This window comes from Octodon degus, unplaced genomic scaffold (genome assembly GCF_000260255.1).
Source record: "Octodon degus isolate 3935 unplaced genomic scaffold, OctDeg1.0 scaffold00122, whole genome shotgun sequence".
Taxonomy (NCBI): domain Eukaryota; kingdom Metazoa; phylum Chordata; class Mammalia; order Rodentia; family Octodontidae; genus Octodon; species Octodon degus.
This window is the reverse complement of record NW_004524698.1, coordinates 2,467,855-2,491,989: the sequence shown is the minus strand read 5'-3', so window position 1 is coordinate 2,491,989 and position 24,135 is coordinate 2,467,855. Positions and strand designations below refer to the sequence as shown.

General features: G+C 34.0%; 1 protein-coding gene across 1 annotated transcript in view; it reads left to right on the top strand.

The window, feature by feature from the left end:
- The first annotated feature begins 390 nt into the window (after positions 1 to 390).
- Positions 391 to 24,135, top strand: part of Lrrc63 (leucine rich repeat containing 63) — a 56,008-nt gene continuing 32,263 nt past the window's right edge. Inside the window, exons 1-7 of the mRNA XM_023700184.1 lie at positions 391 to 480; positions 952 to 1,117; positions 8,292 to 8,987; positions 9,458 to 9,511; positions 15,118 to 15,278; positions 17,296 to 17,394; positions 20,249 to 20,385. Of these exons, the coding sequence (XP_023555952.1) occupies positions 1,033 to 1,117; positions 8,292 to 8,987; positions 9,458 to 9,511; positions 15,118 to 15,278; positions 17,296 to 17,394; positions 20,249 to 20,385 (1,232 nt within the window). The 5' untranslated portion in view covers positions 391 to 480; positions 952 to 1,032. The remainder of the gene's footprint in view (positions 481 to 951; positions 1,118 to 8,291; positions 8,988 to 9,457; positions 9,512 to 15,117; positions 15,279 to 17,295; positions 17,395 to 20,248; positions 20,386 to 24,135) is intronic.

Sequence of the window (24,135 nt, the reverse complement as noted above, 5' to 3'; positions counted from 1 at the left end):
TTTTTTGCCGCCTGTTCGGACCTGCTAACCTCCCCCGGCCCTTCGGCGCCTGCGCCCCCCAGGAGCCGGGCGGGTCCAGCACCTAGCGTTGCTGGTTGCTACGGTCTGTTGCTGGGCAGTGGGCCCTTCTGCTCTAGAACCTCACTGGACCTTTCCTTAACGTTCTAAATTCCGAGGAAAAAGGTGGAAGAGGAAAACCTGGTTGATTTGAGAAGCTGCTGACTAGGGTCCAGAGCTTCTAGGCATCTCTTCTGACACTAGGGAAGGAAAATTATTAGCATCAAGTGGGAGGTACCTCAAAGGCACGAAGCTTGAGCGCTTGTGGGCAAAGTTATCTTATGAGGATAAAGATCCATTCGTGCAGTCCCAGGTTCCCTTCTAGCTGTCAATGGAGTGCAGGTGTGCCACGCACTTGTGAGGTTGCCCTGCAAGCTAAATGTGCATTTAAGGATGCATCTTTTTTCATCTTTATAAACAGCGGTAAGTGGGAATCCCAGTGATCCTAGGAAATTGCGCTGTACTGCACCCCATCTAATTTTTGTGTTACACGGTAATGCCCCAACTATGCTGTTTTAAAATAAGTTGTTATTATAGTAAGAAAACAATTTATTTGTGGTCAGATACTGTCGGCCTTCAGAGGCATGTATAATGGATTCTTCCATAACTTTTTGGCCAAAAACTCTTTTTAAATGTGATAACATTTGGGAGGTAGTGCAAGAAATACCATCTTTACAGTTAAACAAAGTTGGTTGAAACAGTATTGGCAGATTGAATTTTCCACTGACATATGGGAAATTTTGGAATGATTCTGATGTGCTGTATTAACTATAAACTAAATTTCAAAAGACTAGTGTATGCGTTTTTCTTATTAAGAAATTTTGCTTGGACTCAGGATATTATTAACAGAATGATTTCAAATATGTAATCTAAATTTTAATAATTCCTTTTCAGCCACAATTCAAACATACTCAAAAACCTTTCAGCCCTTGCTTAACTGGTAGTTATGAAAAACATTGCTTATTATTAATTAAAATGGAACAGTATCCACAGCTTCTTCGAAGACCCTTACCTCCCCAAATCTCTAATGTGCCTTCAGATAAGAAGAAAATCCACAGAGGTATGTATATTAGTCAGATACATATTTTAACCTTTCCAAATTTTACACAGAAATTCCCTACCTTACATGGCTCAGAATCACAATAGTTAAGGACACTTGCTAATAATCATAACTTACAAATGTTTGTCATAACATCAGATTAACAATTCTGCAAGTATAATTGTTGATCCTCATTTATGGGTTTGGTAGATATATGTTTATAGACTGGTAAGATTTTTTGTAGCCCCCAATTCAATACATACCTGTGGCTCTTTCTTAGTCCTTCATGGGTCTGTATAGATCAGTGAAAATGAGCTGCGATAGAGCAAGATTCACCTCTGCTGCCTTGATTTAATTCTCATACTGCAAAAAAATGTCATGTCTCTTAATTTTTGTTGGTGATTTCACCTTTCAAATTGGTCCTAAGCATAGTGCTGAAGTACACTATCTACAGTTTTCCTTAAACTCTATTTAAGGAAAGGTACCTATAATACCAGGAAGAGTAGTATTTGAAGTAAATTAGTGGCAAATGTATACTATAAAATTGAATTAAGGGCAACCACTACTTTTTAAAAAGAAGCATAAATAATGTGCTAAGAAAAAAGAAAATGAGATTATAACATGCTCACTTAAAAACCAGAAAGACGAGAAAAAAGTCAAGATTTCTTAAAAGGAAGCAAAATAAAAGCAATGAAGAGAAAACTTGGGGCCAGGGAGATGGCTCAGTAGAATAAGTGCTTCCCTGGCAAGTGCAAGGGCCTGAGATCAATCCCTGGTTCCTCCAAAGAGAGAGAGAGACAGAGAGACAGAGAGAGAGACAGAGAGAGAGAGAGAGAGAGAGAGAGAGAGAGAGAGAGACAGACAGAGAACTTTATAAACATTGTCGATATTAAGCCAGTAATGTTACTAGTCCATTAAAATATTAATGATTTAAGTACCAATTAAAAAACATAAAAAGTAAGATCCAACTACATATTGCATGCAAAAAATTCCAAATTAAAACACAGATTAAAAGTAATGGGGTAGAGAAATATATACCATGATAACAATAAATAAAACTGCAATAGATATTTTAATTTCTGACAGAGCCAACTATAGAACAAGAAAAAATTATCAAGAATAAATAATTTATTATTTATCCTTGTGCCAGGGATATAGCTAAGTGCCACAGTACCTGTTTGGCAAGCACAAGGTCCTGAGTTTGATTGTGGGTAACAAAAATAATAAATAATGTAATGTATGTAAAGTGGGAAGTTCTCCAGAAAGACATAACAGTATTCAAGCTGTGTATTTAAAAGTGAGTCAACATGTGTGAGACAAAAGCATGAGAATTGTAAGGAGATCTATTAAGTCGTAGGCTTCAACATCCCTTTATCAGTACTTGGCATACAGTGGCAAGCAGAAAATCGGCAGGGATATAACTGGACTGAACAGCACCATTTATCAGGTTGATGTAATTCGCATTTCTAGAGTACTTTCTGCCCCGTCAGCAGCATATACATTCGTCTCAAACCCTATGGGATGATCACCAAATAGGCTATGTTCTGGAACATAAAGCAAACATTAACAAATTTATTTATTTATTTAATGTATTTGGTACAGGGTCTCACTACACAACTCAGACTCACAGTGATTCTCCTGTGCAGGCACTTAGTCTGCTGAGCTATCTCGCTGGCCCTAATATTAACAAATTTAAAAGAAGAGGTATCAAACAAAATATGCTTTCAGAACACAATAAAATCAAACTAAAACTCATTAAAAATGAATGAAAATTCTAGAACATTTGGGAAATAAACATTCTTAAGTAACATATAGGTCAAAGGACTCTTAAAATACTTAAAATACTTTGAATGAAATGAAAATACAGTTTATCAAAATTTGTGGCAAACAGTGAAAACAAGACTTAGAGGATATATCTGGCCTTGAATATATATTTATCATAAAAGGAAGAGTGATATAAAAGAAATAAATTGAGGTTTTACTTTAGGAAATTACAAAAAGAAAACAAAAAATAAAGAAATAACAAAAATTAGATTAGAAATCGGTAAAATTTTAAAAATAAGTACTTGAGAAAATCAGTGCAATTACAAGCAAATTCTTTAAAATTATTAAATAAAAACTCAAATCAAAAAGAGAGAGAGAGAGATAAAGAATAAATTACTAATTGTAGAAATGAAGAAAGGTCTTTCCTTCTGGTCCTTGAGACATAAAAAAGAAAATAAAACAATATTATGGACAACTCTACATTCACACAAAACATTTAAAGAAGAAATTCTACCAGTTATCTATAATCTGTTACACAAAGTAGAAGCAGGGGGAATAATTCTTAATTAATTAATTCTAGCACCAAAACCAAAGATATTACTAAAAAGGAAAAATATAGACTAATATTACCATGAATATGGATAAAAATTTCTTAAGTAAATTAAATCCAACAATGTATAAAAAACATATACCACATTCAAGTATGATTTATTTTAAATATGTAAATCTGGTTTATCATTCAAATATTAATCTAATCCATTAGATCAAAGCTCAAAATTCAACACAGAGTTATGAAGAAACTCTCAAGGAACCAAGAATAAAGAGGAATATCCTAGGGCTGGCCAAAGGGCCAGGATTTGATTCCCTGGGCTGCCATGCCGGCAGCAATTGAGATTGGGCGTGGTAGTATGTGCCTTAATCCCAGCTCTTGGGAGGCTGTAAGCAGGAGAATCACTACAAGTCTGATCTAGTAGTGAGACCCTGAACACCCTGTAGACCCTTCCTTAAAATTAAAAAAATTAAAATCTCAATTAAAATATGTTTATATTATAAAAATTTAAAATATAGAAGTTAGCCTGTCAAGCACAAGGCCCTAAATTCAATCTGTGGTACCATAAAAAAATAAAATAAAATAAAATATAGAAGTTATATGGAAAGGCAAAAAATATATATATAATGCAGAACATAATACTGAAAAAATAAGACTGTCCTACCCAACTTCAAGACTAGTAATAAAGCTATAGTAATTAAGACAGTGTTGCATTTGGCAAAATAATAGTCATATATATAAATAGGAGAGAAAAGACAGCACAGAAATAAATTCACAGAAATACAGTCTACTGATATTTAAAAAAGAAAAAAGATAGTACAATGAAGAAGATAGTCTTTTCAGCAGTGGTACTAAAACAATTAGGCATCCACAGGCAAAACAACAATCTAGCTGGACTTGGTGGTTCACATCTCTAGTCTAGGGAGGATGACCTGAACCAAGGAATTCAGAGTGAGTCCGGGCAACATAATGAGACCCCAATTCAAAAACAAAGAGACTTAACATGAGGGTACAAATGCAAAACCATAATGCAAGAGAAAATTTAGATGACTTTAGGCTTAGTGATGATTTTTTTTTTTTGGCATAACATTAAAAGAATAATCTAAGGAAAGAAACAATTGATAAATTGAACTTCTTTGAAATTTAAACTTCTACCATGTTTATTTATTATTATTGTTGTTGTTATTGCTGTTGTTGTTATTTTGACTTTTGAAACAGCTCTCGTTATGTAGTTCAGGCTGGCCTTGAAGCTACCGTGTAGCCCAGGTTGGCCTGGAAGTCACGGCAATCATCCTGCCTCAGTCTCCTGAGTGCTGGGGTGATAGGTGATAGGTATGATCTCACCTGGCTAAGACACTGTTAAAATAATGAGAGGGCAATCCAGAGACTGAAAGAAAATGTTTGAAAAACAGAAGTGTAAGAAAGGAATTAAGGCCAAAGTTAACAAAGAACACTTAAATTAAATAATGGAGAAATAACCCAATTTTAAAAATGAGTAAAAGACCCTCACTAATAAGACATTCACATGGCAAATAAGCCTATGGTAAGATGGTTAACACTGTATGTCATTGTTGGATAATTGTATTGCTGATTTCTGCTGGTCTATTGAAAGGAGCAGTTAATGCTTAAATTTTTTCACTCTCCTTTTTAATTTGTTGTGATTTTTTGACCAATCTTACAGACTTATATCTAGTAATCCAAACAACTAATTTGAAGACAACAGGATGCAATATAACAACCATTGTTTAATTCCTGTCATTTTATTTAGTGAAATTCTATAACAGTTGTAATGTTTGTTCTATTTTTATATTCTCTTTAAAAACAAAAAATTTCAATTATATATCATGAAAAAAATTGCAAGTTAAAGCATTGAGATATCATACATAACACACTTATTAGAATGGCTAAACTCCAAAATACTAATGATTCTAGATTCTGGATAAGAGGATTTCTGATGGGAACACAAAGTGGTACAACCCCTTCTGAGGATGGTTTGGAAGTTTTCTAAAATAAACTATCCAAACTTTTCAGCAATGCAACCATTTCCTAAGTATTTGTCTGACTGAGATTAAACGTTTCCATCCACATAAAATCTGCACATACATGTTCATATCAGTTTTAATCATAGTCTTTCCAAACTGGAAGCAGCTTGAAGGTTGAGAGGTAAATTGTGGCACCCCTAGACTATATAATGTTACTTAGTACTATGAAGACATGAACTATCAAACCATGTGAAGATCTGGAGGCACTTGAACTACATATTGGTAAGTGAAGCAGGCAGTCTGAAAAGACAGCATATTTTGTAATTCAAGTGGATTGAAATTTTGAAAAAAGCAAAACGTAGAAACAGGAAAAAGATCAGTGATTACCAGGATACCTACAATAAGGTTAGATAATCCCTGAAATTACTTTTTAGGCGGTAGCAATTTTGTTTATGATGCTAAAACTGTAGATTGAGGCATTAGCCTTTTTTCAAAATCAGTAGCACTGTACAATGTGAAGATTGAACCCTAATGTGAACTATGGCCTTTAATTAATAAAGTATAAATATTGGTTCCTTCTTGTGATAAATGTAGGAATAGGTGAAATTGTGTGCAGGAGTGGAGGTGATATATAGTAACTATAGTATCTTACCTAATTTTTCCATATATATAAAATGTTTATTGATTCAAAATAGTTTATTGATTCAAAAAATTTGCAGAATAAAGTGGAAAAATGAGAACATAAATCAAAATAATGAATGTCAATTACTTCCACCTCCTATTGGATAAAAGGAGTTCTGCAGTCTATCAAAAGTGTTTGCTATGTTCTTATGTTTTTGTTGTTGTTGTTCTTGTGTTTTAAGATGAAAGCAAAGTGATAAAGATATTGGTGTAACTTTTTATTACATGAACTCGTTTGGTTAGCTCCATACGGACAAAAAGAAAACATTGTTCTTCTCTTACTATTGCCCTTCAACTCGTGCAGTGTACTTCTCTCTCCTAAGACTTTTCTACTGCCTTTTGTCTGTTAACCCTCTCCCATTTTCAGACCTTAAGCAACTATTGCAGTCTGAATCAGTACTTGCATCTAACATACAATGAAACCTTATCCCTTCTCCCAGCTCAATCTAGATTTGCTAATTTTTATACAAGTCAAGGGCAAAAAAAGTATGATCAGCTCTTCCACCTTCTTTTTTTTACTTCTTTTTTTTTTGTACTTAACATATCTTCATTATTTTTATAGCCTTTTTCCTTCTTTCTCTTTTTTTCCCCCATAATTTTATTGAGAAACAAATATGAATGAGACAGTTTCAAACCAAACTGGTAGGACAGTTTCAATAATTAACACATTGCATACATTCTTCCTAGTGGTTAATTGCTGTACAAGATGCGGACTTGTGATCCTATTTACAAACACCATTAGAACAAATCCCTCTATTCATTAAGAGAATGTAACTATATATCTATCCTAACCACTTTGAATACACAGATACAAAATGGACATTCATCTGTATACCCAGTTTTTGTTCAGTTCCATCATTTAAATATTATAAGTGTGTAAACTCAGCAAAATATTCTAAAAGAGTCCAATATTCCATAATAGTATTGGATGACACTGGCAATGTCAGAAATATTTGACCTGAGTCCCCTACAGCTCAATATAATACCATGACTTTACTTCTTATACTTCATTTTTATACTTTTCTGCTGGATAGTTAAGGTAAAGCAGGACCTATGCAACAAGAGTTGTAGCTTTTGGGTCTGATAAGGTCAGTGATATCCTCTCAGGATTTATCCTGAGATCCTGTACCTCAGATTGTAGAAACTTTGTCAGTGTCAGCCATGTGGATGAGTCATGGCCATTGCTTGGCCAATGTGCTCTCTGTGAAAGCCTGAGAGAATGTTTTCTCTCCATGTGACTCTCCTTAGGCACACTCTACATCATCGATCACTTTCCTCTTTGGCCCCATAATCTCCTTGATCAGAAAATTTGGGACACTACCGAGTTATATGATGTTACAGTACAAGTTCTCATATGTCCTGAGTCTTAATTGACCTTAGAAGGCTAGGGCCAAAATGTTGGCTTTCCTTGCAGCTGTCCTTTTTCTCTAATTTTGGTCTGCAAACTTAGGTTGTTAACCATCCAGAAGACAAGCTTATTGTTATTACCATACAACTTAGGCTGTTAAGCTTAACCTCACTATCTGTCTGAATAACAAACATCTTAGGCATAACATGGAACAGATTTTTTTTAACTTCTCTTCTCAGATTCCTATTACAGTTTCTGGCTCTTCCATAAGTGGGGCTAAGAGTAGAAAAGAGTTGTGATGTTGAAAAGTGAAAGTGAGAACCCAGCATTGATCTTATACTCCCTGAAATGCTGGACACAGGTTACGTTGTATTAAGGGTTCTGTAACCTTAATGTAGTTGGAATACAGCACAGGACAGGTTAGTACATTTTTGTACTCTGTAAGTATCAGTGAACGATGTGGGTAGGGCACTACTGAGGTGTTGTTTTCTCCTGTGGCCTACAATCCTGTTCCCCATAAATGCTTCTCTGTGAGTTCCCCTAACTTGGCTTGAGGTAGGGATAATCACTTTAGTGGCAACTGCTCAGAAATTTCCCCTTATATCTTACTCTGTTGTCTGTCAAATCTTTCTCCCAATAACAGCTCATTTCCCTTTCTAAGTCTAATACATTTTAGCCTTTTCACTTCACCAATTGTTTGCTCAAACGTTATGCCATCAGATGGACAAGCATCTTGGTAGCTGAGCAAGCACTTACACAGAAATATGTCTAGAAGGAGAAAAGGTTGAATGTACAAAGAGAAATTATAAAAGCTCAGACACTAGTTTTACTTTGGTAAATATAATCTAATTTTGTTTTTCTTCTTTTTAGCCAAGACTGATAAAACTAAGCCACGTCATATAAAGTTTACTGGTACTAAAGATGAAATCTCTTCAGTTAAAAGGGATACAACCAGTCCTAACATCATTCCAAGAAGGCAACCACATGTAGTTGTACATATCCAAAATATCATCCTTGATTATCCTGAACCAGAAAGAGTGACTCCTATTATCTACAGATCTACTAAAAATATCTATTCTCACATTCCAGATACTGTTATTGCACCTATGTTTTTTCCAAGTCATCATTCAGCATCTACTCAAATTTTTAGGAAAAAAACAAACCTGATAGAAAGTTCAAGGAAGTCCCCCAAAGCACCTCACAAAATAGAAAATATTTATATTGATGAAAAATTACAAAACATTTTAATTCTTTCTTCAACATCCTCCAAGACTGTAAATGTTTCTTGCCCAATTATTGAGACTGATTTCAAAAATGTGCGTCCTGAGCATCAACTCTTTCCAAGGAGCCAGATCTATGCTGTTACATCCCCACTGAGAACTATAGCAGTGCCAACCCCTCTACCTAGCACTTCATCTACTAGAGAAGAAAGTCAGTGGTATGCACCTTTCCCACAGAATGTTGGAATCTTTGGTAAAGTGATATTAAACATTAATCCCTTTCCAGCTAACATTTCCATTCCAAAACCAACTTCACCAAGGAAACCTCGAAGACAGTCTGTGATAGGTGAGTATAATCAAATCATCGTTGGTAATAAAGGGGCCAGTTAAAGCAAAAAGAAGAGAAGAAATGTAAGCAAGTGATGTCCTTCCTCTGGGTTTTCACAGTGGAAAGATAGAATTAACTCTTAGCTTACATTGAGCCCCTGGTTAGAGGGCAATAACAGTAACCCTGACCTCACAGAGCGGCCAAGGCCAGACTGGGGTTTCTATCCAGATGATGCTGATGACAGCCAACAAGAAAATTCAAAGGCTCAAGAAAACTAGTATGAAAGGACAATGAGAATGTCTTAAAAGTGACTTTGATGAACTCCAGAAACAGAATTCCAAGGCTAATGGATGAATTAGCCTAGAATGCATTTTCCTGGATAACCCCAATCTATTAAATAATGAACAATTATAATGAAGTCATAACATTCTTCAATGAATTTTCACAAGTATACAAAAGTTATTTCATTTTTTCCCTTTTTTCTCTAGAAACTCTTGCCTCAGAAATTGAAAAGGCAGAAAATATACCAAGACCACCTGAAGGTAAATGCTAGATTTATACCACACTTTTGGAAACTATATATAATAAATATTACCATTCTATAAAAGATTTATGGAAGCTCCAGTGGTGCAATCGGTTAGCGCGCAGTACTTATATAAAAGATTTATGATTTTGTATGTGTATAATTCATGTTTATGTTTCACTAATTTTCAGGGCCTTAAGCCATCTATTCAGTAGTTATTTTAAACTATGAATCAGATATTATACTGATATTAGGAATATAAACACTGATGTGTTCTTACTATGTGTCAACTGCTTGCCAGACCACATGCAAAACCCTATCCTTTGTGCTTTCACCTTAGTTATTTAGTAGAAACAAATGAAAATCCATCTTTAAAGACATATTACAGAGCCAGACATGATAGTGGTACATGTCTATAATCCAGCAAATTCAAGGCCCATCTGAAACATAGTAAGACAGACAGACAGACAGACAGACAGACAGACAGGATATGTTATCCTCATCAGATGGACTATTATACTCTCATTTATCCCAACCAACAATCTCACAAATATAGTGTGTGGCAAATAACTTTACTTCTCAGGAACACAAAGAGAAAGACAGAATGAATTAAAACTAGAAGAAATAGCAAACAATAGAAATCTAGCCATAGCTACTATCATTATCTGACAAAATTTTAAGATAAACTTTTAACTCCTGATTTGATTGAGGATTAAGCCACTTTTCTTGATCTCACTTCCCTGCCAAAATCAATATTATAGCTGCCAAAATAGGCACAAAATAGCTCTTGAAGACACTGGAAAATAAGGAATGCAGGCATGACTCCAGCGCTACAATCCCTGAGAGAATGGAGCTCATGAGTTAACTCAACTTTACTTTGGTTTTTTGCCTGTAGCATGTGTGCTTCGGGAAAATACGGGAGTTAAGTAGGAACGATAGCAGTGAAAGTAGTGTCAATTAGAGAAAGGAGATAGCAGAAGTGGGGACTTGAGGAACATAATCTTGGAGAGGAGAGAACTGAAGGGAAATAAGCTAAAAAATTATACACACGAAGTCTCTCAAAGGGTGTTGACTGATTACTAAACCATCCAACTACAAAAGAATACTCTGGGGAGTCTCCACACTGATTTCCATGGTGATTATACCAGTCTACATTCCTATCAGCAGTGAAGAAGGGTTCCTTTTTTTCCCTAGCCTCTCCAATATTTGTTATTAGTTGATTTCTTTATGATAGCCATTCTTTCTGGGGTGAGACTGTATCTCAACATTGTTTTAATTTGCATTTCTTGAATGGCCAGCACCGTGGAATATTTTTTTATATATTTATTTGCCGCTTGTATTTCTTCCTCTGAGAAATGTGTATTCATCTCAGATGCCCATTTTTGGATTGTGTCTTTAAATTTGGGCGGCTGAATTTTTTTTTAGTTCTTTATATAATTTAGATAGAAGTCCTTTGTTTAAATGATTGATGGTTATGACTTTTTCCCAATTTATGGATTGTCTCTTTACTCTGTTGGTGATTTCTTTTGACATGAAGAAACTTCTCAATAAGAGGAGGTCCCAGTTGTTGATTCTTTGCAGTCTTTCCCATGCTATTGGGTTTTTATTCACAAATTTTCTGCCTACTGCTATGACTTCAAGATTTCCACCTACTTTCTCTTCCAGCAGATTTAGTGTTTCTGCTTTAATGTTTAAATCTTTAATCCATTTCAACTTTAGTTTAGTGCATGGTGATAGATCCGGCTCTAGTTTTAGTTTTTGGCATGTGGAAAGCCAGTTTTTCCTGCGCCATTTGTTAAAGAGGCTATCTTTCTTCCAGTAAGCATGTTTGGCCCCTTTGTCAAAGATAAGATGGCTGAGTGTGTCTGTAGTTCTATTTGCATCTTCTAGTCTGTTCCATTGATCCTCGGGTCTGTTTTTTTGTTTTTGTTTTTGTTTTAAATAGCAGGTTATTATTAGAATTTTCACCTTGATTAACTCTGTATGCTGATATCTGCGATCTGAGCAACTACATTGAGGACAAAAATGTGTAATACAAAACCCATGGTTAAATGCCTCTCGTCTTGGTTTTCTAAGTGTATACCATTTCTAAAGTCTTATGAATTATTATACTTTCTAAATAAGATAAAACAAAAAGGACAAGGAAAAGATTAAGATTTCTTGAAAGCAAATGTCAATATTCAATTATTTCCCCAATCTTGCATAAATGTATCTGTTAATCTGAGCAACAGATTTGATGATAAAAATAGATAATATGACAATGGTTAATTAGCTATGCCTGTTTTGAAAGTCTGTAACATATGTATTATTGTATGTTACCCCGTTTCTGTCTCTTCTTTTCTTTCTTTCTTTCTTTTTTTTTTTTTTTCTCAGAGGTTAGAGATGCTGCTATAAGCCGTGGAAAGCTAGGAGGAGCAAGTAGTATTTTCTCCTAGTCTTTGGAGGGAACATAGTCCAGCTTGGACAGCCAACCCTCCAGGTTCTGCACATACAGATTCAACTATGGAAGACTAGAAATATTCAGAAAAATATTGCTTCTGTACTGAACATGTATAGACTCTATCTTGTCATTATTTTATGATCTACACAGCTATTTATATAATATTTATTTGCATTGTATAGATATCCTAAGTATCTAAAGAGATTTAAAGTATGTAGAAAGGTATGTGTGGAGATAAATTTCATGCAAATATATAACCTCTAATGCAATATATAAAATATATAATGCAAATATAGAATTTATACAGATATATTGCATGTGAATACTATGGTATTTTACATAAGGGATTTGTATAACCATGGATTTTATTTTATTTTATTTTGGGGGGAACAGACACTTTTATTTCTTATTTACTAGATCATCAACAACTTCTTCCTCCCTACAACTGGAGTTTCATTTTACGTCCTTACTGAGTAATTAACAGTGACAAAGCCATTTAGACTAAGCTACTTAAAACACACATGGAATGCACAATGATTTAGTCACTAAGAGTCTTAAATGGCATCTTGAAAAATGTAGTCAAGTCCAGGGTGCAGTAAATGTCAGCTGAGATGTAGTAGAACTCTAAGGGTTACTGATGCTTCATCCCTTGGCCACTAGCTGAATCTTTTTTTTTTTCCATGATTTTATTTTATTTTTTTTCCATGATTTTATTGAGAAACAAATAGCAATGAAACAGTTTCAAGCCAAATTGGTAGGACAGTTTCAATAATTGACACATTGCATACATTCTTCCTAGTGGTTAATTGCTGTACAAGATGCGGACATGATATCCTATTTATAAACACCATTAGAACAAATCCTTCTATTAATTAAGAGAATGTAACTCTGTCTCTTCTATTTGTTTTTGCTTCTGTTTTTACTCTTCGAAATAAATAAATAAATAAATAAATAAATAAGCACCAATTCTACACACTGAGTTACCCCCTCTTAGCTTAGTGAAACAAATTCTTGTGTTTGTAAACTATTTTTCAAGATGAGTAAGTATAAGATTCTATTTTATTATTTTGTAACTTCAAAGAATATATACTTCTAATTCAAATTTGAATAAAATTATAATTTAGATTTTTAAAAGACCCTGAAAAACACCTCACAACATCAGCTGAGACGCTAAGAAATAGAGCATAAATTTTTTCAGTCTCACAAGAGGCAGATAATGGAGTTCAAGCACTGTCAAAGCACAGGGAAAGGCATAGGCATTTAGTTGAGGACCTAGAAGATCAGTGCTTTAGGACTAAGAATGATATTCTAGAAGAAAGGATAAAACTAAGACTATTCCTAACAAAGCTTAATTCCAGTCTCTGAAAGTCAAAGCAATATTTTGTACTTATTCGAAGAAAAGCAAACAGTTGTTAGAGAATTATTCAGGCTCCTTTATCCCTTTCTTCCAAAAACATTCAGCATTAAAAAATTACACGGAATCCTAAGAACCATGATAGGTAAAATGTCTGTAATACAATAGAAATAAATAGGCAATCTATAGAGTGCCATGGGTGATTCAAATACTGGAATATCAAACAGGGATGTTCAAAAAAATAAAGAGAAGGTTGGAAAATTTCATCAGAGAACTATACCTTTTTGTTTAAAAATAAGTAAAATTCTATAGCAGAAAAAGTAAATATTTTAATAGCTGTATTTAACAAAGTATGTATAGCAGAGTGCCCCATTGTGAGCTCACCATTTGCTCCAAGTATTCTCTTTTTATTTTTATTTTTAAAGAAAATACAAAATAGTAAATAAATAAATAAGAAACAATACAAAATTTCACTAACCAAAATTATAGGAATTCAACAATTGTTATATTGCATAATGTTGTCTTAAAATTAGTTGTTTAAATTATCAGATATAAGCAGGCAAAACTGATACAAAAAAGTTATAAGAAATTAAAAAGGAGAAGAGAAAAAAACTTAAGCATTAACTGCTCCTTTCAGTAGATACTCTAGGTGTTCTGTGTCCGTCTGTGACAGAAAATAACTGTTAAGCTCCTTTCCATCATGAGCATAAACAAGTCATTACCATTTCTGCTTTGTTGACTCTCTTCTATTTTGATGGTTCCCTCTTGGAATGTTCAGGATGAGTATAAGGGTCCTGCAGCCCTTCAGTGTTCTATCAAGGAATTCCAAACCACTCCTTTTTCCTCACAAAAACCAACTGTGTGGCTTTAGATCCTGAGGAAGGGTGAGCAGGGAGCCCAGCACAAACTTGGGTTTTGTTCCACTTCTTTTCCCAAGACAAGGTATTTCTGTATCCCATGATACCCTGTATACTGTGGTTAATCTTTATATGTATTGATCTGAAATGGGCACTAAGGACCTATTTCGGAAATTAAAAGCTGAACATGTTTACTGTTGTTGTAGGATGCTTTATTTCCTCTCATAGAAGCCATGGCATAAGAATTATTGAGGTTGTGAAATATTTCTGGAAGTAATACACAAGAGTGACTGCAAATGTAAAATATAGTTTATAGCATCTCTATAAATGTTTTCTGGCTACACTTTTGTATATATTTGCATAGGCCATTTTTGATGAAGGTAGATCACAAAAATAAATTTAAAAATAAATGCCCTCTGCTGGGCTAGTTCCTCGGTTGTTTTTTTTTTTTTTTTTTCCTTTCATTTTCTTATCTACAGAGAGAAGAATTAAATTACATGGGGCATCTGAATCATGCATCATGGGGGAATCATGCATTAAGGGAGATCTACATTTTCTAGGTAGGAATCTAAATTATCCAGGTAAAAATGTATGAGCACATGGTTCTTTTTGAAAGACAATTGTGCTACCTACCTTTTTAAAAAACAAAGCAAAACAAGATCCAGTTTGGCAAACAGAACTAACCAAGATTGGGTGTATGAAAGATATGAATAATTTCTTTCAGAGAATGTGTCTTATGGTGACTCATTTCTCCCCTGACTTTGTACTGGGGATTGAACCCAGTGCCTTCCACTGACCTATATCACCAGCCCTGCTTTTTAAAATTTTGAAATAGGTCTTGCTAAGTTGCCCAGGCTGGGCTCCATCTTGCCATCCTCTTGCCTTAACCTCCCACAATGCTGGGATAGTAGGCATACTGCTCTGCACCCGGCTGCAACAATAGTTAAGTTTCATGTTTTGTTTTGATTATTTAGGTGTCACTACTAGAAGAACAATAGATTATTCAGATGCCCACATTTTACGTGGTGAAGGTTTTAAGACTGTTACAGCAACCGAATATGAAACTGTCAAAGCAATGACTGAGTTGGCCGTAGTAACCTGTCAAATGCATGGAAGAAATGCACTGAATCTTAAGGTATGTCAGATCTTTTTAATCATCCTGGCCTGTTGTATTATCAATTACAGTATTTGTACTTTCAGTTTTCTAACATAGATTAGTTTTTGTGATATTAATGGACTCTTTCCAATTGAAATAGTGATTGTTTTTCCAGGAACACATTAAAATCTACTTTAGTTTATCTTTAGCCTAGCAAACTTAAAAAGATACTCAGATCAAAACAGTTACAGTGTTTCTTTTATTAGTACAATAAGAGAGGTGAGATTCAGAAGTCTGTATTGTATTTTTAAGTAATCAGCAATCTTTGGACTTTGTATCAAATGTAGTGGTAGGTTAGCTTTTTATTGGGTGCAAGCCCAGTATGATGAACAACAATAATACTAATCACCACTTACTAAGTGCCAAGCAAATGCTTCCCCTAAATTTATAATTCTGTGAAGTAGGAATAGTCTTTCTCTCACAGATGAAAACACTAATGCTCAATGAAACCAAATTGCAGAGACCACACAAGAAGCAAGTAACAGAGCATAGACTTGAACCCAGAGCTCTTTGGCCTCCAAAGTCTATGTATTTGATTTATTTTAAAACAAACAAAAATGCAATTGGGACAATTTTGAAAGTGCCATACATTAGCCAAAGCAAAGCATGCACTAGTGTTTCTGTTAGATTCAGGGGTAAATCTGAGAAGTCTATCTACTTTCACAGTCAAATCCCTTACTAAGAATAGGTCACCAGGTGTCTTAATTATTTTTCTTATTGCTGAAACAAAATAACTGACACCCAGAGGTAAAGGGAGAAAAGGTTTGTGTAGCTCACAGTTTGCAGAGGTTTCAGTCCACAATCAGCTTCTTCCAAGGCAGGGTGGCCCATGGTAGAGGGGCAATAGTTCATACGGACAGAAGATAATAAAGCAATTAGGGGCCTTAACAATGTCTTTCTGCTGCTTTTATCTTATCCAGATTACTTAGGGCAGATAGCACTCACACCCTTAATCCCAGTGCCTTGGATCTGAGAATTGCACCATGAATCTTGTACGCAGCATATTATTGCATCGTGCTTCTTAATCCATTCTGTTTTTTTCATTGTGAGCATGAATCAACCCCAGGGTTGACTGTGCACCATTGAATCAATTGCACATTCTATCTAGATCCAGTCACCTCTGAAAACGCCCTGCCTGTGTCTACATGAGGCTTTGGGAGGACATCTAAACACAATCCATTAACACCATGGAATGCATTTTATAACCCCAGTGGCACCTCTCTGTCGGTACATGTCTGGTTCAGAAGGTCCCTGAGTTTATTGAACATTTTTGTTTCTTAATAATTTGGCAACTATCTTGGCTACAACAGAAAATACTCTGTTGCCTTCCCAAGAACTCAGCTTTCCACCCCCAACTCTCCCATCAGTGAAAATTGTAGTTTTTAGGATTTCACCTCTCAGGATTTCAGTATTCTAGATCTTCATTTTTTTAAGGTTCTTATTTCAGGGATTTTAGTCTTTAGGGATTTTCATCTTCTAGAACTTCAACACTTGAGAATTATAGCTTGCAGAATTATAGCTAGCACTGACAAGAGAGCCACTATTGCTGCTATGCAAATTTAGTGAAGTTGCATCAACACACAGTCTGTTGTATTTCTGGCAAAGAAAAACCAGATCATTCCATTTACATTAGCATCCAACAACAACAAAACAGACAAACACATGAGTGGGTAGTTCACAGAAGCAGATTATCCTTATAAATATCAAAGCTGCTTGACCTCACACCAAGAACAATGCACTTAAAAACTACACAGAAACAGGGTGTGGCCAGTGGCAGAGCACTTGGGTGGCATGCCAGAGGCCCTGGGTTTGATTCTCCACCACCAAAAAAGGCAAAGCAAAGTGAAACTGAAATACAAACACACAAAAATGCCACAACCTACATAGTGATAGAATTTCTCCTTTTATGTCTTGGGAAATTTTTCAAACAGTATACCCCTATGTATAGAATTTATTGGTAATAATTAATATCTTATCTCATATTACTTTCTTTTAGGGATTTTTTATCATGAATTGTCCAGACTTAACACCTTTGGCTTTGCAATTGGTATATCTTAATTTATCATTCAATGATTTCTCTATCTTTCCCATGGAAGTAAGTTCATCTTTATTATTGCATATATGTGGCTATAATTTATTATTGTGGATAATTGCAATAAAAAGCATCTTACCATACCCTGAAGTTAACTATAAAGTGAATACATTTTGGATTACATCCAAAAAGACTTAATTGCAGAAGTATAAAAAGTACAGAAAATTTTTCTTCGGAAATCCCATGACATAATTCTCAGAGGCTATGTTAGAGTCAAGCTCTCAAATATGTTCTCATAATTGTAGAATCTACAAAAAATAAATTACTATTTTAATTCTGAAAAAAACTAAAATAAACTAATTTTCTAATCACACTAGATTGTTAAACTAAGTTTTAAGAAAATAAAAAAGGTTACCAGTATGTAATCTGTAGAAGATACTCTAAGATTAAAAGCTATAAAGGAATTGAAAATAAAAGTATGACAGATATATATCATGCAAACATACATAACCTGGTGTGACTAAAATATACCAGACAAAATAGATTTTAAAACAAAAACTGTTACTGAGAAAAGAAGGACACTTTGTCAGTCTGAGATGATACATTAGCTTGAACATCTGCATAGCACATTTAGACCCAACAAACACCTACCTATGAAACACTCCAAACAGTGGCAGCAAAATGCTCAGTCTTCAAATTTGTCTAGAATGTTTTACAGGACAGATCATATATTAGGCCCCCAAACAAATATCTATAATTCAAAAGGTGTCAAAATCACAGGGATTTTTTTTTTTTTGCTATAGTGGAATGAAATTAGAAATTAATTCTAATTTCTTAGCACTGAAAGAAATTCAGAAGTGCAGCAATGTGCAGAAATGCAGCAGCTCACGCTTAACTGAAAAAGAAAAATCCAGGACTAGATGTCTTCATGGCTGAATTCTACCAATCATCTAAAATAGAGTTAAGCCAACCCTTCGTAAACTCTCCCCCGAAAAATTGAGGAAAGACTATTTCCACTTCGAACATTAAACCAGTAATACATTGATATCAAAACTATACAAATATATAAGAAAAGTAACTACAGAAAAAAATCTTTTATGACTATAGATTAAAAGTTCTCAAAAAATTCTATCAGAACAAATTCAGCAACAAGAAAACTAATTTAGACCATAACAAAGTGATTTTTATCTCTAGTTAACACAGGAAAATCAGTGTTTCTAGACACAGAAAGACATATCTGGAACAACCAACACCCTTTTATGACAGAAGCACTCCACATCTAGGAATAAAAGGGATTTCCTCAATTTATGAAAGATATATGCAAAAACATGCACAATTGATATAATATTTAATGGTGAAAGATTGAAAGTTTTCCTCCTAAATCAGGAACAAGATAAATATGTGCATTATTGCCAGTTCTAATCAACATTGGAAACTGGAATAGCTAACTAAGGCAATTAATTATTTAAGAAAAGAAAGAAGAAAAAAAGAAAAGACATCCAAGTTAAAAAAAAAAGAATATTATTTGCTTGCTATACATTGTATATATGTATTGAATTACTGTAATTATTTATGGTAATAATTACATAATTAACTCATAAAGATATACAAATATTGCATCTAAGTTTAATAATCCTTTCTGATTATATTAAAGTTACATTTTTAAATTCTAATAAAAAAATGAAAAAACGTAAAACTATCTCTAATTGCAGATGACGTGGTCTGGCATATAGAAATACTAAGCCACTAGCATACTGCTAGAACTATGAGTGATTTTTGCAAGGTTGCAATAGAGAAGTTCAATATATAAAAATTAATTCTATTTTTCTATACTAGCAAAAAACAACCTGATGTTAAGCAATTCTGTTTATACAGTGTGAAAATGAATAATATATTCAGGAGTAGCTTAACAGAAGTGTAAAACTTGCAATGTGAAATGTCAACATTATTGAAAGAAATTAAACATGCATAGATTGGAGAATACCTCATGTTCATGGAACTGAATATTTGATGCTGTCACATATTATTCCCAATTTAATCTATAGATTCATTACAATCACAATGAAAATTATATATCTTTTTGTTCACACAATTTTGTATGATGTTCCTAAACTTAGGGCCAGGGATATAGTTCAGTGGCATAAGCTCCTTCCTGGTAAGTGCAAGGTCTTGATTTTGATCCCTGATACCAAAAATAAAATAAAATAATAAAAAATAAAAAAATACTAAGCTTTATATGAAAAGGCAAGAGTCTCCAGCAAGCCTAAATAACTTTGAAAAAGAAAAACAACCTTAGAAAATTCACATTTCAGGAAACTCACCTTTCCTAGTCACAAGAATTACTCCACTAGTTTTAGATTTTTTAAATCATAAAAAAGATTTAATAGAATCTTTAAAAAGAGCTTATATGAAGCTTTATTACGATTCAACAGAGAACAATAAATATTAAACAAAGAACATAGATTTAAGTGATATGTCTGTTTTAACTTTCATAGTAAAAATCTGTGGAGATGAAGCTACCATGGTATCGCTGTTAAGTAGCCTCGCTATGATAGCTGACATGTGATTGACCACAAAGCTTAATCCTACTTATTTTCCTGATTCTTCAGCTGTCTCCTCCTTTCCTCACCTTTACATGATTCAAAAAGGGCAACTTTTCCCATTTAGGAGAAGATTATTTTTTATTCCAGGACATATGAGTACAGTAGTTTAACTGTCTTAATATCATGCATGTTAATACAGGTCACTTGTTTTAAAGATTTACTAAAAGTTTCATAGAGATGTATGATAGTGTAAGTAAATTTATGTTACTGTGTTGATTTTGATAGACTAGTTGAAAGAGTTCATTAAAAACAACAAGTAGATATTCACTACTTTAGTATTGCATTCATGTTTATTTCTCTTTTCTGTTCTTCAGGTTCTTTGTCTTACAAATTTACAAGTACTGAAAATGAGAAATAATCCTATCAAAGCAATTCCTTCTGACATTCAGCAACTTAAGTTCCTTAGAATTTTCAGCATTGCCTTTAATTTCATTTCTGATCTCCCATTTGGGTAAGGTTGGTTGCCTGGGATTAGAAACACAGAAAATGAAGGATTTATAATTCAGTAATCAGTTTTCCTTTGAAAGCTGCTACAAACTTTTTTAGCTATTTAGTAATTCTTATGCTCTAATCAGCTGATTTTCTTTTTGTCATGGTGTTAAAAATAATCTTAGCTACATGAATGGCAGTTAACATGCATACGTAGAGCACTATTATCTGAATATGGATTAAATAAACCTGGATCACTTAAAGCAGTTCAGGTGAGTACCTTGTACTTCTCTCTTAACAGCCTTTTTGGATATGGAAAGAGAACTAAGCTTGGAATTAGGAAATCTAGACCTTTGACTTTAAAGTTAATGGTATTCAAATAACAGAACTAAACAAAAAAGCGGATACAGATTAATGTCCATTTTGTATCTGTGTATTCAAAATGGTTAGGATAGATATATAGTTACATTCTCTTAATGAATAGAGGAATTTGTTCTAATAGTGTTTGTAAATAGGATATCATGTCCGCATCTTGTACAGCAATTAACCACTAGGAAGAATGTATGCAATGTGTTAATTATTGAAACTGTCCTACCAGTTTGGTTTGAAACTGTCTCATTGCTATTTGTTTCTCAATAAAATTATGGAAAAAATAAAGTTAATGATGATTATCTATTTTATCTGCAGAAAATAACTTAAGCATTCTCAACCTCAGTCTATAAGCTAAGTAGTTTGAACCATATGATGTTTAAGATCCTATGAACTTTAATAAGAATGTTAATATTTTGGGTATAGAGATAGGCTTCTTCCCAAATGTGAACTGTTATTTAATTTCTGATGAAAACTTTAAACCAAAAGTTTAACCATGGTAGCTCTTTTAATTTAGAGTTTAACAGATTAAATGCACATTAAGCCATATATACAGAGTCTGCCAAAAACTGCATACAAACCTATAGGACAAGAAAAACACTGAATGTCTGGCAGCTAATAGCTACCACGTTGAGCACCTTTTATAATTGTAGAGACCAAAGATAACTTGTATTAACCTCATGATGTCTCAGAAAATTTAGTTTTAAAATATTTGTTCAAGCTTTTCTTTTCTTGAAGTGTGCACGCACTTTTTGGAAGACTCTGTATGTGTACATATATGTATAGCCACACATGCATTATACATATGTCCATATAACACATATGCATGCACATCTATATATAAATTAAATGTACTGTACACAAAATCCAAACAAGAATTCATAGTAGTTAATCTATAATCATAATTATATACTTTCATCATAGTTGTCATTTGAAATATAAAAATATTTAAAGCAAAGAAAATTTGATCATAATTAAGAGGTCAATATTTTGTTAATTTTTCATAGATTTATGAAGTTATTGATTGCATGAAAAATTTAAGGTTTTTTCAAAAGCATAGATGTTTATAAATCACTTTATTTTTTATTAAACACCATTAAATATGCATGTATAGCAAAGAGAATGACAGCATGTTGAAGCCAAGAATTAAAAACAAAATGAGAAAACCTTCCTGAGTTCAGAGAAGGCCTAGAGAAACCTCTGACATAAATTAAAATTTTATTTGCAGATCTTGCCAAGTGAAAACTCACAAAGAGAGATTGTACAGTGCATACAGTGAGAAACGAGGTGCTGATTTATTATGATTAAAAATTACTGTCAGACTTTGACTCGCTGAGAAAAGAGGACCTGATAGGAAGTGGCAGGAGTTAGAGAGCATGAACTACATAAAACAGAGTGAAGTGCAGTGAACCAAACAGTTATGTAATATATTTGGACAGTTCCAGCTCCAAGTAAATCTTGTAGTTTGGGTGTTATTATTGTCGAAAGTAACTGCACTAATGCCATTTGAATGCTGTGTTTTCATTCTTATAGTTACTTCAGCAGATGTTCATAAAGTATCTACTGGGTACTCCTAGGAGCTCACTACCTATGAAGAAGGTAGATGTATATAATTAGCAAAATAATAGAGATGTACACTGTAAGATGTGTAAATTCCAGAGAGCAGTCATGTAGCCCATCCTGGAGAGGCAAAGATGACTCCCTGGAAGAAATAATAGCTGCTTCAAGTATGACTGCAGTTAGCTGAGGAGAGGGAAAGAACACGGGATGGTTGGCCCAACAATGTGATGGTTATTTCTTCACAGAAGAGAGAAGTGAAGCAGCATATAAAATATGAGGTGGGAAATATAAGCAAATTGGTGTTATTGAGGCTTGGTGGGTAAAGCTAAACTGTGAGAAATGAGGCCGGTAGCATAATCAGGGACCAGATTATCCAGGTGTCTTCTAATCTAAGGTAAAGAACTTTTTTCTTTATACTGTATGCAATGAGAAGCCATTAGAGGGTTTTCAAGTAGGAAGTGAAGAATCTCTACTTCAGGCCACACCGATCCAGCATGGAGGATGGATATGAGGGACATTCCAGAATGCAAGTGAACAGCATTCCATTGTATGAAAAAAACAAATCTTTATCTGTTCATCTAATGATAGGCATTTGGGCTGTTTCCAAGATTAGCCTGCTACAAACCATGCAGCTATAAACATGGGTGTGCATATTCACTGTGGGATGATGTTTTTAATTCTTTTCGGAAGATACTGAGAGGGGGAATAGCTGGGTCAAATGGAACCTCTAGTTTTAGTTTTCTTCAAAAATCTCCACACTGATTTCCGCAGTGCTTGTACCAGTCCACCTTCCTACCAACAGTAGGAAGGGTTCCTTTTCCCCCACAGTCTCTCCAGTATTTGTCATTGGTTGACTTCTAAACAGTACTCATTCTTTCTGGAATGTGATGGAATCTCAGTGTTGTTTTTTATACAATGAAGTATTATTCAGCCATGAGAAGGATAAACTTGGGACATTTTTTGGTAAGTGGATGCACCTTGAGACCATACTCTTAAGTGAAATAATTTGGACAGACATGTATAGATATCACATTGCTTCTGTGGTGTGAGAAATTGAAAGTGTAAATGAAGACCAAATATACAATAGATATTCTGAAATAAGAAAATGTTCAAATGGGAAGTGAAATTAGGAAATAGGGAAGAGGAAAGGAAGAGAAAGGAAAATAAATAAGAAAAGAAGGAAAAATGAAAACAAAGCTTTTGTAAATAAGGAAGGGAAGGGAGATTGAAAGGAGGGGAGAAGAATGGAAAAAAAAGATAAAGCAAGATATATCATGTACAAATACAAATTCTCTATGTTATTATTATGTATATCTAAAAATATGCCAATAAACTTAATTAATAAAAAAATGTTAAAAGAATTCAAAGTGAAAAGTTAGGAAAGGAATTCAATAGATGAAAAAGAACTTGGACCAGGGCAGTGGTAGTAAACACAGAGAAGTAAAAAAATTGTTGAGAAACTGAATTAAATCGACAAAGTGTGGTATCAAGGAAACACAGCATGCAGAGAGATGGAGACTGAAGGGTAAAAACAGATGAGGCCACTCACAGGCCCAGTTAGAGTGGAATAATCCAGCCACATCAAATGTCCTTGTTAAGTACTTAGTGATAGCAGGCTCTGTCTTAAGAATTGGGACTAGATTGGTAAATGAAAGGTGCATGATTTCTTTCTCTTGTAGAACTTGAAGTCCATGAAATGATATGGAAATTATAGCAAACACTACAAGAAGTAACTAAATACACATAAAACATTTAAGGGCTATCAATTTAAAGAACTTGAAGATGTCAGGAGAAATATTAGTTAAAAAGGGGCCGGGGAGATAGCTCAGTAGAATAAGCGCTT